This window comes from Aplidium turbinatum, chromosome 11 (genome assembly GCF_918807975.1).
Source record: "Aplidium turbinatum chromosome 11, kaAplTurb1.1, whole genome shotgun sequence".
Taxonomy (NCBI): Eukaryota; Metazoa; Chordata; class Ascidiacea; order Aplousobranchia; family Polyclinidae; genus Aplidium; species Aplidium turbinatum.
The window spans coordinates 19810207-19826806 of NC_137482.1; the positions used below are offsets into that span (position 1 = coordinate 19810207).

Below are 16600 nucleotides of genomic sequence, written 5' to 3' on the forward strand. Positions count from 1 at the left end.
CGGGCCGCAACTTTTGAAAAGGTACCATAAAAAAATCCCCTCTGAGCAACAAAAGAAAACGTATATTCTAGCTCAGTTTAGTCATTTGTTCCCCGTCGGCTGGCTTGGCGAATTGGGTTAGGGCGGTGGTAGTAATTAGTAATTACATTGACGTGGGTTTGATTCCCACCACAGCTGTTGCTCTTTTTTCTTCTGTAATTACCAAACCAAGTTGAAAGGGGATTTTATAATGGTACCTTTTCAAAAGTTGCGACCGGGCCTGCGTCAGTGATTCAAAGCCTCTACAAGTATGCGAAACTGCCAGGATTAAGCTCTGCAAGAAGCTTTCCCAGTCCGAGGATAAAGATTCAATCAATCAATGTGAAATCCTCAATCACTGGTTCAGCAAGCGACAATTCAGAAAGTTTAATTCCGCAAGTGATAGCCTACCTGAGCAAGTCCGAAAAGATTTTCTTCCATGTAGGCCTGTTAGTGCACAAAAAAATCGTTGTAAGAAATTTCCACATTGCAGAAAACATTTGATATTTCTTGCTGTATCGTTCGTTTAGTCACTGTACACTAGTCACTAGACTCTAGTGTTAGATTGCTGCAAGTTGGAGATACTCTGGTAGGCTAGTGATAGGCTACAAACCCCGGCATAGAACCAAAGTAGTCTCGACAAGTCTCAACATTGGCATGGTATTAGCAAAGCCGCGCAAAGCAAAAGCAGTTTTTGCCTTTTGTCACAGATTCAAAATATAGCTTGATCAAACTAAAAAGTTCAACTCTAGTTGAAGAACTGTTGAAATGGTAGGCTATTGGAATTATATTATATTTTGTTTTACATTATATTATATTTTACATTATATTTGGGCAATTTCTATAAAAGCGTGCACATTTGGGCAAATTTACGTTCTGCCCCCCCAAAATGGTTTGGTCTCGTACGGCTATGAAAGATCTGCATCAAGGAAGAGACTGCATCAAAGAAGAGGTAGTAGAAGTACACTAGTAGGCTCCCACACAGCAGAGTCCGTCATTTTTACCCTAATTCTGGATGCAATGTCTGCAGACGAATCAATGTGAAAGTGACGAATTTTGCTGTCTGGACAACAACAAGAAGAAAACGTGGGAGGTAAGTCATTGTGACAATAAAAACTCAATAGCCCTACCAGCGACCAACAAGACATTAATAAGGTAGTTTCAAGTGTAACATTAGCATATAATGTGCTATTTATTATTTTATCTATGCTGAGATAGCAAGAGGTCAAATCTAATGGTTATTTTGAATGAACGATGCAAGAAGTCCAAATTTATCAAATAAAAATACATCTCCAGACCAAGCATTACTTTATTGCACACTGAAACAATCGTTAACTCAGAACAGTTTGCATTTAATTCTAGTTTTCATACTTTTAATAAATATAAAAAAAGATCAGGCCTACGAGCTGTTCTACTTTTCTGTTTGTTGGTTGTAGACTACATCGTTTTCTGTTTCTACTTTGCAGGAACATTTCATTGAAACTGTTGTTGTTAGAAAGTGTCCGTAAGCACAAAAAACAAACAACGAGCGTTACTCAGAAGTCATGAATAAATAATATTTAAAAATAAGGGTCGCATTACAGTGACTGAAATGTAAACTTACAGGTTAACAAAACGTCAAATTCTTCGTTACATAACTACCATTTTGAAACGTGCCTAAGTAACTTATAAGCATTGCATCGAAGAAGCAAAGAGTTGAGTTAAAAAATATAAAAACTGGAATGCTGGTGTTAAACATCATCTTGTGTAACAAAAAATATTTTTTTCGGATTATGCCCACGTCAAAAACAGACCACACATCACAAAAACACAGTTATTAATCAACTTTACTGTTGCGTCTGCTGGCAGGATGATCATCAGCAGCAGAGCCCGGAAATCGGAGCTTACTCAATGGGCTCATATTAGAGGTGTACACCACTGGTTTAGAAGAATCGCTAGAACGGCATAAACAAGGAATGAAACTTTGCCTTGCATTCCTCCACATTCGGCTGAATTCCATCCGGTATTGTGGATTCAAAAATCCGTAAATTGCTGGATTGATGATTGCCTGTAACCATGACAACATCACGGCTGTAAATGTGAGGTTTGGTGGGATGTGCAAGTTGGTGAAAACTTCTAAAATTTCGACAACATACAGTGGTACGATAGAAATGACAAGAGCAATGCAAATTATCAACCCATTGTACACCAACTGTCTTTCAGCGTCTCGTCGCCGTTTACGCCGACGACTTTCGTTTGATATAGCACTGCTGTTGAATGAAGATAGACAAAAAGATTTTCTGGTCCAATTGGTATACATTGGAGTTTTTTTTACCGGTGTTTTGGAAAGGCTTTTATCGACTTTCATTTTATTGCAGTCACGCGAAGCAGCTCTGTTATTGTTTCGTGTTCTTGTGTAATCATCAGCACAACTGACGTATGAAAATGACCCGTGCCTTGATAAAGCTTCTTCTGCCCCATATCTGTAGACATGACTTGAGATTGAAGAACGACGCTCGTTATATAGTCCTGCGTCACTTTGGTCAACCGTTAGTTCAGATGTTACGCTGGTAATGTATTGGTTAGTCGAAGACTGAAAGTCTCTCAAAACAGAGTGTACAGCATGTTTCTGTGCAACATTATTTTCTTTCTTTGCTTCAGTACTAAGGGTTTCTTGGTAAACTTTTCGCCTAGGCAGAGCTGATGGCAAGCTCTCAACCGATTGTGCTTCAGATATCTTGTTGATCTTGTGATGTCTTTCTCTGTTTACTTTGCTGGTATTTGAATCCGCGTCGTCATTATGTCGTCTGTCATTACGTCGCTTGATTTTACAGATCAAGTTGCTGCAGCAATCACTTTTGGAGGTAAGACAGATATTTTCACAAGAACTGTGACACTTCTTGACTTGGCATTCTTGACCTTTTTCCCCTTGTTTCTCAGTTTTCACTTGAGATTTTGTGTCGTTTAGTTTTTCTTTCAATAGCTTTTCATCGCACATCATTTCAGAAAAGTGTCTTATTGATCTAGGAACCGTGTCTTCGGACGTTGCTTGATCGATGACGATTTTAATTTTGGCCAAGTTTGTTTTTTTGTTCCATGTTTTCTTCAAGGATTTAAGTTGTGGTTGAGATCTTTCTGATTTTGTTCGCTTTCCACCAAATATTTCAAAAGAAAATTTTGATGGATTTGTAGGAGAAGAATTGTATTTTGCTTTTTTCCAACTCCATCTTTTTAAACTTTCTCGTTTTGCTCTTTTTGTGTCCTTTTTATCTTCTTGATTACTATTTTTGTTGACAGCAAGTAAACTTGAGGAACATGTCGAAATGGAATGCCTTCGAAATGGCTCTTCTTGTATCAACAGTGGAGAAACCTTCAAACTTGAACTTTTCTTTATGTCAGAAGATGGAAACAAGCAGGCAGTTGTGGTATAAGGATTACTCACTTCTGTTGTTGTCTGTGACATTTTGTTCAGATCTGGAAGACTAAAAATGTGACTTTTTGTGCCTTGATCTTTAATAATTTTCTTAGAAGCCGTTACATTAATTTCGGGAACAAGAATAGATATTTCTTCACATTGTTTGCACGAATCGTGATTCATAGCGAGATCAGAGATACTTGAAGGTTCCGGATCTTTTTCTTCAACCCTAGACAGTTTTCCCAGTGACGTGTTTCTCTTCATCATCTGTTTTTCTGTTACTTTAATAGTAAAAGATTTCTCTTCCGAGCTTTTGAAAGAACCAGAAGGAGATTTAGGGTCCGCTGTTTCATCTCCACGATCCATAGATATTGTTTTCGAAGTAGGTTCGGACTCAATGGTGGACATAATTTGCCAGTCTCTCATTTCTCGGAGTAAACGTTTTCTTGGCCGTTCTGACGTCAAAAGAGGACGTGATTGAATTTCGCACAAAATATCATCTGCAATAAAGTGATGATTAAAGCACATTATGAACAAAATAAAAGACGACCAAAAGTTGGTTGTAGTCGACAAACTAGGCCTCTCAAGTCACTTAGCAACCAAAAGAATAATGAATCATTTTCCAACAAGCATTTCGAATCAAATACAGGCTTTAAAAGTAGCAATAAAAACAAAATCAATACATGGTGCCAACAACTGATATTTTGATTGGGTTTATTAGCTCTGGTGTCCAACTAAGCTAGACCAAATTATCAGAATAATGAGAAAGTAGTTACTTCTTGAAGTTGGAGCAGCAAGTAAAATTCATCAATCGGCTTGTCGCTGTTTAAACCATCATAAACTATATCAATCAAGACTGATAAACAAACTATCAATCAAGACTTCTATCTGCATCATCAGAAAACGAAATCTAAACCTGTAAATACAGTTTCTGATAGTTGACAATACCCACAGCAAATCAATCAGAACAATCATAAGTACAATTTTCGATATGGGACCATGGCCGGAGCCGTGGAGAGATAATTTGGGCCGTGTACCAATGAGATCCTCGGGGCCCAAATTAAGACGCTTTTAAGTAAAATGTAGGCCTACTATATACCCAATGAATACGAGGGGATTTTTTCAGGTTTTCAAGCCCCTTGGAAAGGTTACTGGCCCTTAAAGTCATGCCGGGCCCGGTCAAAAAGCTCTCACTGTTGACGCTACCGGCCATGACTTTCTTAAGTAGTAAGCTAGTACCTTCCAAGCTGGTGCTGGTGGATTGTTCTTTTTCTTTCACTTTCAAATCCGCTGTTGAATCTTCGGAAAAATGATCAAGTGAGGTCTGCTCCGCTTTTAATGCTTCCTTGCGAAACGGAAGAGATTTTCCGCCTAAATTGTTAATTTGTAAAATGCTTGATGTACCAGTGGTGTCGCTTACTTCACAATGCGATTACGTCAAAAGCTAAGAATTGTTATAACCGGTGCTATGCTTCCAATACATTTATTCTGTCACAAATTTAAATGATTGATTGATTGAATCTTTATTCTCGGACTGGGAAAGCTTCTTGCAGCGCTTAATCTTAGCAGTTTCGCATACTTGTAGAGGCTTTGAACCACTGGCGCAAGCCCGGTCACCGAGATTGACAGAGTGAAGTTTCTGATTGTTGAAGTCTTGTTGACGGAAAATTATTCCATCCGTTAGATGCCGCTGAATGGAAAGAAGTTCTGAACGTGCGTTGCTCAAGCACACTCCCAAAAATTTAATGGTTGCAATAAATAAGTTGCCCAAAATGTCAAAGCTTCTGAGTGGCTGTCATGGATCAAACTGTTAATAATAAATATAAATCTCTCCTGAAGTTAATAGTTTTCATGGTTTAGTAAAAGACACTTTAAATGCAAGGGAAGAAATCGAGAAGACTAACTTTTATGTTCACACAGAAGCAAGTCATTTAAGGTGATACTACAAACATATGCTTTTGGCAGGTGTCGAACCGACCGCCTTTAAATTGCCGATCACATTCTCAAGTGTATTACCATGCAGAAAACGGAGCTCTGCTATAATTAAAACTTTTCAAACCCAAATGAATCTAAGTGCTCCCGTATAACCTGTTTGCAAACTTCCCCGTGATAGCTATAAGCGTACAAAACAGGGGCAACTACGTTGCTAATTTGAAATAATACTAAACGTTTTTGAACAAAAGTAGCTATACAAAGAGCTGTAAAATTGCTTCAAATTAAAAAATTACAAGCCGCACAAAATAGCTTATGTTGGATTACTGTAGACTTCTCATTTGGCATTCTATTTATTCTGGTAGGTTACTTATTTGGTATCCTATTGTGACAAAATAACAGAAATATTATTAATTTTGTTGATCTACAACCGTATTATGTTGATTTTGGTAATTATAAAATATGAAATTGTCTTGAATCAAAGTACCGTAACCCTTTTTATGAAACTGCCCAAGTCAACATGCTGCAAATAAACTGAAAATCAATAAAAATCTTTGTCCTGATTTGGGCAGCCACAAACTGTCAAAATATGTGAACCTGGCCAATTCAATCATAACCCAGTAAAAAAAAAACATTATTTTTACATTGATTCAACGTCCGCAGACGTTGAATCAATGTAAAAATGACAGATTTTGCTGTCTGGGAATGCAACTGCCAAAGCAACATGATATGGTTGCCCATTTCATCGAATCGAACCTATATGCAAAATAGATCCTATACGCTGTACAAGTGTACATGCAACAACTACGGAATGAATGCAATCAGATAAAGTAACTTGTTAATATATTTTTTTGTATTATATAGCTTTAATAATTAATAGGCTACTAATATTTGTAACCACACATATGAAACTATTTGCGAGCCTTCATGTATCTGCCCAAAATAGTAGCCGAAGAGTAAAAAAGCTGTAAAAACAGGGCTACAATTTTTACCCCTAAATATTCAACTGAAATAGCAAGTTTCACAGTGTTCTTGATCTCAATAGAATATTTAGGCATTTTCCGAAAAATCGCATAAAGTTGGACGAGTTTTTATTTTCCTCCTACCAAATGCTTTGGTTCTTTAAGGCCATGATAGCCACTGGGTAAACTATGTAGCCTACACGTCCTCTTTTAAGTCAGAAAATAATTTATTCGCTCTCTCTTCCGTTATTTTTTTTTTTATAAGTGATACCTTCTGTCGTAATTAAACAGTAGGCTACTCTTGCTTAAAATGTCGATCACCTTGTTATATTTCTTACCGTGGTAACTTGTAAAGCTTTGTTTTGGTTCAAACATTGGCGACGATTTAACGTCGGGAACTTGAAGATAGGCCATTTGACCAGTGTTGGTAAAATTCAAAGGGCTAGATGGTTTCTTTGGAATAGACGGAGATTCTTTTTCTGTGATGTTGAAAGAATTCTGTCTTCGCAGAGATCGAAGACGTCCACGTGACACATGAGAGCCATCGTTTCCATCGGCCAAGCTTGGAGTGCAAGAAACAGGCGTGGGGTAGTGCTCCACAGTTTTGCGGCACTTTTTCACTTTTTTGAATATTGCCCTGATAATGAAACAATATCAAAATTAGTAAGTCAGTTAACAGGTGTTGAAATCAAAAATGTTAGCTGCAATTACCCAACGCAGTAATAATTAATTGTCCAAGTTTTGTCAGTGTGATTGAAAAAAAATCTTTTTAAACCAACTGTAGATTAAATCAATATATGAAGGAGGTCATCACGTCGATCCATATTTTGCCCTTTCCACAAGATTTTGTCAATGAACAAGCAAAATTTTAATTAATAATTTAAAACTTGTCATCACTGTTCAATAAAGTGTTCATGTATGCTTCCGCTTCACGTGCCATGCCTGTCCCAGGGCGTGGCCTGGTGTCACGTGTACACAGTAGCGTTGTCAGAATGGTCCAGGAGGTACTTTTAGATCTAGGCCCGGGATTATTTTAGGGGCCTGTAACCTTTCCAAGAGGCCCATAACTTAAAGAAACTAACGCATACAGTTTAAGTATAGTACGTTTATCTGAGAAATGTCTAGATTTTGAGCCCAAGACTTTATAGGTACCAGGCCCAAATTATTCTTGAACTGCCCTGCGCATACGTTAGTTTTTATTAACGCGTAATGTAAATGTAAGTTATTTCAAATTTCCTTAACTGTAAAGTGGAAATAGTTGTCAATGTTATCTGGGAATTGCAGACGTTATAAATATCAAGCAGGTTGCCTAACTAGCTTTCTACTTTTTAGCTGAGAGGTGATGCGAGACCAGGCTAGTGATTTCAAAGTGGTCCTATCAAGATAAAGATTAAAAATCACTAAATAAACAGTATTTTGTGTAATTTATGCTTATATATATTTTGACTTTAAATCACTAAGTCATATATTGATTTCTTTAAAGAGTACTTGAACATGCGCGTAGGCTGTGTACGCCCATGTTACTTACTTTTCATTGATAAATTACAAAGTCGTCATCAAAAGTAAATAAAACAAGCCAACACAACGTTTGCTTTAAAATAGCTCAAACTGCGCAGTTATCGCATCTGTGATGGTCAAGTGCAAAGACCCAGAGATACACTTCTCAGCCAACACCGTATATTTGTATGCTGATTCAACGTCTGCAGACGCTGAATTAATGCAATATAGGACAGATTAATCGACTGGGCCACAACCACGGACTTGCAGCAGGGTATTTGATTAGAAAACTTTTTTTTGAGTGAATTCAATAAAGTTTTCAAATCAAACTTCAGAAGCGATTTATTTATGAAACCTCAGCAAAAGGAAAAAAAAAAACTTGAAATAGAACAAACTTTTGTAGTAGGCTATTGAACTTTTTTCACTCTAGTTTTATTCTATTGTGCTCAATCAGAGTTATGCTTGTTTTTTTTTTACATCGGAGGGTTTATTAGCTTCAATCTAACTGGGCAAGTCAAATGCATGTTGCAACACAAATTTTGTCAAAATGGAAAACTTTTAACCAAGCTATTCACAAATGTGTTGATTTTAAAGGGTTGTATCTTGTTACTGAAAAAAGTTTGGACTATGTGTCATAACTAGGTGAGTCCCATACTTGATCCAAGCATCGGGGGATGAGAAGATATGGTTCTCATTATACTAAGCCATCGGCACTAAGGAGAGTAGGGTGGCTAGTTCCTTGCTCTCGGCCGCCTTTACTTTAGCAACTACGCCCACCCAATTTGTTTCACCCTGGGTAGAGGTGAGCGGTGTTTGTCAACAACCAGCATAGGCCGGGAGTCGAACCAGGATTGCATAATTGGAAAGCGATCGCCTTATCCGCTGCGCCATCCCACCGTGTCATAACTATATGCCGTTTATTGACACGTCTAATAAACTAACGTAATTTTGAAGTGTAAGAAAACCAGTTACGTGATGTTCTTCCGCTCTATGTGTGGGCGGAAGATTTTGTTGTTGCTGCAATAACGCTCTGCTAAAACACAGAGGCTAAATACATGCACTATCTACTCACATACAAACACTATAGTTCCTACCTGTACAAAAACATCAATATGATTGCTGGAAAGAGTTGCAATGCATTGTAGAGGATAATTATGTAAGTTTTCATTGGGCGAACTAACGTGCGGCTTGTTACAGTGCATGCCAGTCTGCTGTCAACCCACGTAAAACCACCAGCTAAAGAAATAAATCGCAAAATTAGTATATGCCCATGTCACTCAGGATTGCAGCTAAAAAATCTGATATGAAGAAAAACGTGAGCTTTGCGGTATTACTGTTCATTTTTATGTCAGTTCAAAGGCACGTAACTGGTTAGTTTGATGAGTCGTAACCAGATAAAATAATAAGCGTAACTGCCACAAAACGTTAATGGAAGGATTAAGTTCACTTTAGTGCGACCAAAATTGATTTAGCTGATTTGTCTGTAGACCAAAACAAATCGAAGTCCTTCGTTGCATTTTAAGAATAATTTTCAAAATACAAATAAATATAAGAAGATATTTTTAAAAAGCGAATAAAAAATGCATAAGCTACAGATAGAAACATAGTTCTACTCCATTGCATACTTACATACAAGAAGAGGAAGGTAAAGCAGGGGTCCCGAAATCCAAACCGATGCCAGATACCACTTTATCAAGTCGGAGGAAAATAAAAATCGATACCTGCAGCAACAATAATTGAAAAGATGGTAAACAAGCCAATATTTCTGTAACGATTTGTTATTTCTGTACGTTTTTGACAGTATTTGAATGAATTTTTAAGTCGAATTTTCCTTTTTATGTCTCGATCCACCTTGCAAAATTGCAAGTGACACTTTGATAAGTACACCAACAACCAACCAAGACCGAAAATTCTATTATGAATTCTTTCTTATTTTTGAATTAATTTTTAATAACATAATTACTACCATTGCTTTGACTTGCAATAGTCTACGTCAAGCTTTTAGTTAAATTCAGTTTATTGATCTTTTTCATGTGGCAATGGTACATATTGGTATATTAATGATTTCTGAGCGTCTTGCGACGTTGATATAAGATAAAAATGTTTCAAATCCTTGCCCCGATAACTTTACTGTTATTCACAGTTAGTAAGTTTTTCATAAATTTTTAATTCCCTAGTTGAGCGTGCTGTTGGTGATACAAACCCAATGTAGTCGATGCATTTTTTTTTGTGTTTTTGACACATTTTTTACCGACACGTTACACAACAGCAGAATAACAAAATTCTAGTTTTGTGGTTTCTTTCGTTAAATTGCGACTTCATTGCAAATAAAAGTTGTTACACATATGTGTTTGGTCGGCCAATGTCACCTTGCAAGTGTATTTGAAATCTATATGTTTTGCATTTGGTTTTTAAGAAACGACAGAACCAGGATAGTTTTGTCATTATTTTATAAAGCGCAACCATACAATACCCAGCAGTGACCACCCAGAAAAACTGGTCCTTTTTGCAGTGATTTAACCTCTGCAAAAGTTGAATCAATGTAAATAGGACCAATTTTTTTTGGCTGGATTTCCTGCTCAGTAAAACAAAGCAATATTATCATCAACTATTGTTGAACTCTTGTGATGTCCGAAATCCTAGTCCAATGTAGCTCTTTGATTGGCGTCACCTAGTAAGTGAAATAATTCACAGGAAAAAACGAATACGATGCAGCTAAGTTGAACCTTAAACAGTTTGTGCGTTTGTAAGCTGCAGGTCGCTGCGGCAGATGAGATTTATTAACCAATCAAAAAGCAAGATTTAAATCAGCTGATTGCAGTCATACGACTATGCACGTTAGAAAGTAAATAAAATAAACATTTCACCGTCGCCAGCGTGGCCCAGTTCTAGAGGTGAGGTGTAGACATTTTGATTCCCAAAGTGGGTTCGATACCGTAGGTTCGATACCCATCCCTGCCATTACTCTTTTTTCTTCTGTAATTACCAAACATAATTCAAAGCAAGATTCAACTCTAGCTAGTTGCCAGAAGGGTCACAATGCTGCAGTTAGTTGATTTATAGAGAAAATTTTATTATCCTAAAGCCTCTATCGGTTAAAATACCTCATCTGTTGCAACGACCTACACTCCTACAGAGCACAAATATGCGAACGGTTCCGCATCACTTTAGCAATAATTGCTTCCTCTGTCATTGAGGTACGTCGAATGCTCATCGATCACTTGTAGACACTTACTTTGAAGAATGAACGATACCAATGTATCTGTTCACAGCAATAAAAACCAAATTAATGACAGATGAAGACAATAAGAAGTTGTATAGATATCCAAAAATGTGACATAAAACGACTGGATAGATTTCCTTTGCTGCCAGGAGAGGAACAACAACCGATGGCATCGCCTGAAAAATTAAAAAATTCACATTTCTGGCATGCGACCATCTTTAAACGCATGACTGATCAAGCATTTCAAAAATGTAGTCTACCACAGTACTTTATTATTCACCTATAAGTCAACATGACTACAACTTGATTGATTGTGGGAATGTTATCATCGGACTGAAAAAGCTTCTTTGAGAGCTTGATAGTGGTAGTTTCGTATACTTGTAGAGGTTTTGAACCGCTGACGCAAGCCCGGTCACCGAGATTGACAGAGTAAAGTTTCCGCTTGTGTTGAAGTGTTGTTGTCTGTGAATTATTCCATTCAATAGTAGCCGCTGAGTGGAGAGCTGTCATTAAACTGCGTTGCTCAAGCGCAGACCCCGAGATTCGAACCAGCGTCACTTGATCCTGGCGTTTCTTTGTTCATGAAATCAGGCGATTTTAGTTTATCGTTCAATACTTTTTTTTTGCATAATCAAGATTTCAAAAACAAATTGCTAAGCTTGTTGGAAAAAAGTACATTGAATCTAATATTTATCGAAAGAAGGAAGATCAAATTTCGTTTGGTCTTCCGCAGTAATTTCTAAAATTAGCTAGTTCTATAAATGCTGTAATTGTGCAGCTTTGAAAGGATTAAATTTCACTTTTGCTCTCTGATCCATTATTTGATTTTTGTTGCTTTGTGCTTTCGACTAATCACGATCATTTGCCTATTTAACGGAAGTCTTCAATTGTATAAATTTTATACCAAACAATTTTGTTGGCTTCCGCGGATAACTTTTTCTTTTGAAACTGAACCAAAATTTTCGATGTAAACAAAGTCTACAACTGACGCATAAGCTTCACAGAAAAGTTAAAGCAATAAAAGTAATTTCCATTTTTTGTAAAATGAAAACTGGCGTGAAATTGTTTCTTGGATTCCTTTTTAATCATCACTTTGCCGCGATTGTTATGTGTCTTGACGAATTATTGAGTCAAAAAGTTTTAATAACTAGGAGGTAGGACTCCAGAGTCGAAACAAAATCATCTAATTTTGGCGCATCAGCGAAAGAACCAACTGCTACCCCGGAAACATCAAACCCTTGCGACTTCAAAACTCCGGCTCCACAGTTAGGGATTGTAGATCATAGGGATGCGAAACTTCATGCGCTTTTGGCTTATCCGCAACACTAGAAGGGTTACGTTTTTTTGTAATTTACAATATATTTTACTTTTTATGGGTTATATAAGAAGAGTGAAGTTGGTTTTAAAGTAATTTAAGGTTTTTAGTTGAAAGCAAGCCTGCAGTAAAGCGTAAAAAAATATCAAACCCAGTCAGCAAGGGTTCGTGGGGCCCACGTGGGATTTCCATGGGCATTCGTGGGCTTGTGGGCTTAAGGTGAGTTTATCTGATGTTTCCGATTAGGCCCCAAGTGCGCGGCCTACTTCATATTTTTTTTTTTTACAACCGATTCCCGACATCTTTTATTGAATTTATCTTAATAATGTTATCATATCATGAAAATGTATCTGGGAATTTATTTTTATTTCTTGAAATAAACTTTCTGGGCTTTCTGTGGGCATGAAGTGGGCTACCCACCATGATGAAAAATTATAAAATATACGTTTGCACCGGTCCATTATGCTATATTAAAGTGCAATAATCATAAAAATTGAATATATACAACGATACAATGCGACGGCGGTTTACATTTTAATAATGGTTTCATGGTAGGCTGCCCACCCATTAGACGTAGGTGGGCTGCCCACTTGGGACATTTCTGCAAACCGTGGACACATAGGTACTGGGGCCCACGCAGTACAATGTGGGTAACCCATATGCAGCCCAAGTGGGCCCCACGAACCTTTGCTGACTGGGAACTGGCAATTGACCCTTCTAATGTTGAAGGAACAACGGAGTTGCGCGTCCCGTAATGTACCGTCCCTATCCACAGTCCACAGGCATGTTTGAAAGGTGATGTAGGCTTTATCCTGTGCGGCGATGTATGGTAGGATTTTGGTATTGTCAGTGCATTTCAAAGCCTTGCACAAGAGTACCGGTATACCAAAATATTGTTATTGAAAAGATGCTAAAGTCATAGAAAGGATCAGGCACTAAGGGACTTCCTCTATGGGCGATCACAAATCTAAAACTTCAACGAATCATTAAGTACCAAAGTATAAAAGGCCACAAATAATGGTGTTGGAAATTATAGGCAGTGAATATAAAACACTCCGAAACACACTCCAGAGAACGTCCCAGACAACAAAACCAGTCACTTTTACGTTGATTTACCGTTTTCCGACGCTGTGGTGTAATATAATGTAATGGTAATGTAAAAATGACGAATTTTGTTGTTTAAGGTAGCGAATCGACGTCATTTGTTTTGTGTTTTGACACAGATTCAGACAATGGCTGAATCGGTGTGAAACTTAAAAACCCGATAATTGAGCTTGTAATAGTTACCAGGGCTGAGAACGCCAGATCCACTGCACAAAGGTTTGTGATTAAGTGGTTGAAGGAGGTCTGAAGCTTTCGATTTCGCCAGTAAGCCGCGATGGTAACAGCATTTCCAATAACGCCACAAATTATGACCACGAAGGCCACAATATCTCCACATACTACTGCCCAGTCCGATGGTATTTCTGCTGAGAGAAAAACGTTTAAAAGATTTATACGAAACCGATTTGTAGTTAATTTTGTATCGAATCCCTAAAAGCTATTGGCCATCACCTTTGTCATTATGGAATCATTGTCTTGGCATGGATTTTAATCATGTTTAAAGCCAGCTTTCACGAAGTGTATCGACTTAAAAGCTAAAAGGCCAAAAAGCTTAAACAATCAAGGACTTCATCAAAGATTGACCATAGATTATGCTGCTACCATGAACGTATAGCCTTTACAATATGGTACATGTAATCGTAAGTAATGAATTTTTCTGTAAAAACTGTTTGCAAACAATTTTGGCACTTAAGTGAGTGCTGTAACACAATCAAATTGCTGCGAGGTTTTTGTCTAAAGAGAAAGTGTAATCAAACTGGCCACTAGCCATTTTTAATTTAATGTCTGATCTGTTACGTGAAGCATGAGCTAAGTGGTTCTCAATATTTACAATTAGTATTCTCCGGGAGCGGTTTTCCCTACCCTCGGTACCATCTCTGGGAGCAATGTAATGCTTGATCCTAATAACGATAATAAACCCATGAGGCCACAACTCTACACGTAAAAGAGTTCTGCTGCAGCATTTCAGTATTTGGAGTAAGTGATTCGCTATTGGTGCTATCTGTTGTTGTTACAGATTTTTTTTTATAGCTGCTAATACGGTTTTGACATCATTTGAAAAGAGCAAATTGTTTAATGAAAATAAACAAGAAAAGCCTTAGCCTACTATTGTCGTGATGTTCAAGTATATAACGACTTCCTTTACAAATGCCGAAACGTTCTCGACATTTTTTGTCAAAATAACATACCAAACTAAAAGATATATCAAACAGTAAAATCAATAAAAAAAGTTATTTACATCAACAAAAAGTAAACCAGGTCTTTACGTTCAGACTAGGCAGAAGCTTAATCTGAGACGTCTGAGTTGGTAACAATGCGGTGGTTATTTTACCTTTTCTTTGATAGGAAAATGTTCCAAATATAGCGGATAAAACTTGATAAAAATTGGTCAGAAGGCCGATTATCTAGCTCCCTAGATCTTGCAAAGATGGTATAGCTTGCATTCAGAAATTAAGCACTAACGCAGTGTTATAGTCACGTGTGAACCGTTTGCTTTAGGTTATATTGTATTTTTTTAGACAAATAGTTAAAGCTAGCCTATGCAACCCTTATTTTGTATAATTTACTGAAAAGGACACTTGTAAAATTTAGCGGCAAATTCGATTTTTTTCATTTGTGTTTGTTTTGTTTTTTTGAGGTTGTTCATTAAACCTTGGCTAAACTGCGTTCGCCAGCGGAGTAACAAATATTTTTAAAAGTACTAAGCATTTGCCTTGACTTATTGTAACTAAATTAGGCTTAATCAGCCCTTGGGCTAAGTTACAAAAACATTTCAAAAGTAGCAACATGCGATGCTAAATTTGAAGTTTTTGTCACTGAATCAATGTTGCAGTTGACAGCAAGATTGCATTTTGATTTTGCAAAACCAAATTTAGCTTGAAGACGACACTTGGCTTTAATTTCAAGTAATTCTATAACTCGATTACCATGTTTTTACAAATCAAAAGTTTAAGTTTTGTGAAAAGTAGCAGCTGTTATCCCAGCTAGCAAACCTTGCTCTTATGAAAACGTTTCAACATCTGAGGATGTTGCCAGAGTTGACAAAGAGCGTGAAGATGGTGTATTGTATTTACCTCATTATCTCGAAACTGTTTTGATGAAAAAAGCGCAAACAGTTTTCAAACGAAATAATTTTTACGCAGTAGCAACCGTGCAACCTTCGTTTATTTTAGTTGTAATTCTCTAATAATTTGCCAAATATGACCTCGTAAAGCTTTAAGATCCGTGTCTAAAACCGAGCGACATTGATTTTACTAATCCCATACGTTGTAGCGGCTGCAAAAGTGCATGCTTTGCCGACCTAAAATTTGAAACCTTTCCTTGTCGAGCATTGTAATACCGTAACATGGCCCAAACAAAGACCTCATGTACAAATTGGGTTGCTTTTCAATTGGAGTAAATTTTTCACTTTTTGTTGGATTGCATTGCAGCATTAATGCGGAGTATTTTAAATTAAATGTTTATCCGCTATTCATTTTTAAGGGCTCTATAAAGTGTAGACAAATGTTTTGTTGCTCAACAACACCGCACGCTTTATTTTGATTTAGGATAGCTCTTGTGTAAGTTTTCTTGCCACGTTACGTGCATGTAACGGATAAAGCCTTGATGGAGAGTTTAAACTATTTTGTTGTACGAAAAAACACATAAAAGCAAAAACACCACAAGGTTTAACAATGAACATGCTAACACCCTGGTTGTCTCTGTAATAGTTAAAAATGTTGACTGTTGACGTCGTACTGTATACATCGTACTGTTGACTGCTGACATCGTAAGATCACGCTAAAACTGTAGATCGAAAGTTATTTTCAACGTGTTCCAAAATTGTATGGCTACATTTTTGGTATATTCAGTACGGTATGTGACAAAATGTATTCATTTCACATTTCACAAGCGTAGCTGCATTGCTATATATCTTGTTGCCAGCATGGAACAAGTAATCACATACCTGCATAAATTGTCTCGTTGGTACTTGCGGAGATGTTTTCCGAAAAATTGGTTTGATTATTTGTAGTAGCCATCAAATGCTCATGTGATATCTTTTCGCTTGGCAACACATTAATGAATTAATTATCTTTTCTTCGTATTCATGTGATTTCTTGAACATCCAACTTTGTAAGTTCAGATTTTATATTAAATGCATTAGACTTATTTTAAAA

At 37.1% G+C, this 16600-nt stretch overlaps 1 protein-coding gene across 1 annotated transcript; it reads right to left on the bottom strand.

The window, feature by feature from the left end:
• Positions 1-806: 806 nt before the first annotated feature.
• Positions 807-16518, bottom strand: LOC145780303 (uncharacterized). Its single transcript, XM_082592006.1, has 7 exons — positions 16390-16518; positions 13629-13810; positions 11039-11202; positions 9433-9524; positions 8898-9039; positions 6726-6937; positions 807-3912 (listed from the first exon to the last, which is right to left on the bottom strand). The coding sequence occupies exons 1-7, from the start codon at positions 16460-16462 to the stop codon at positions 1835-1837; spliced, it is 2943 nt and encodes a 980-aa protein (XP_082448132.1). The 5' UTR covers positions 16463-16518; the 3' UTR covers positions 807-1834.
• Positions 16519-16600: the final 82 nt, after the last annotated feature.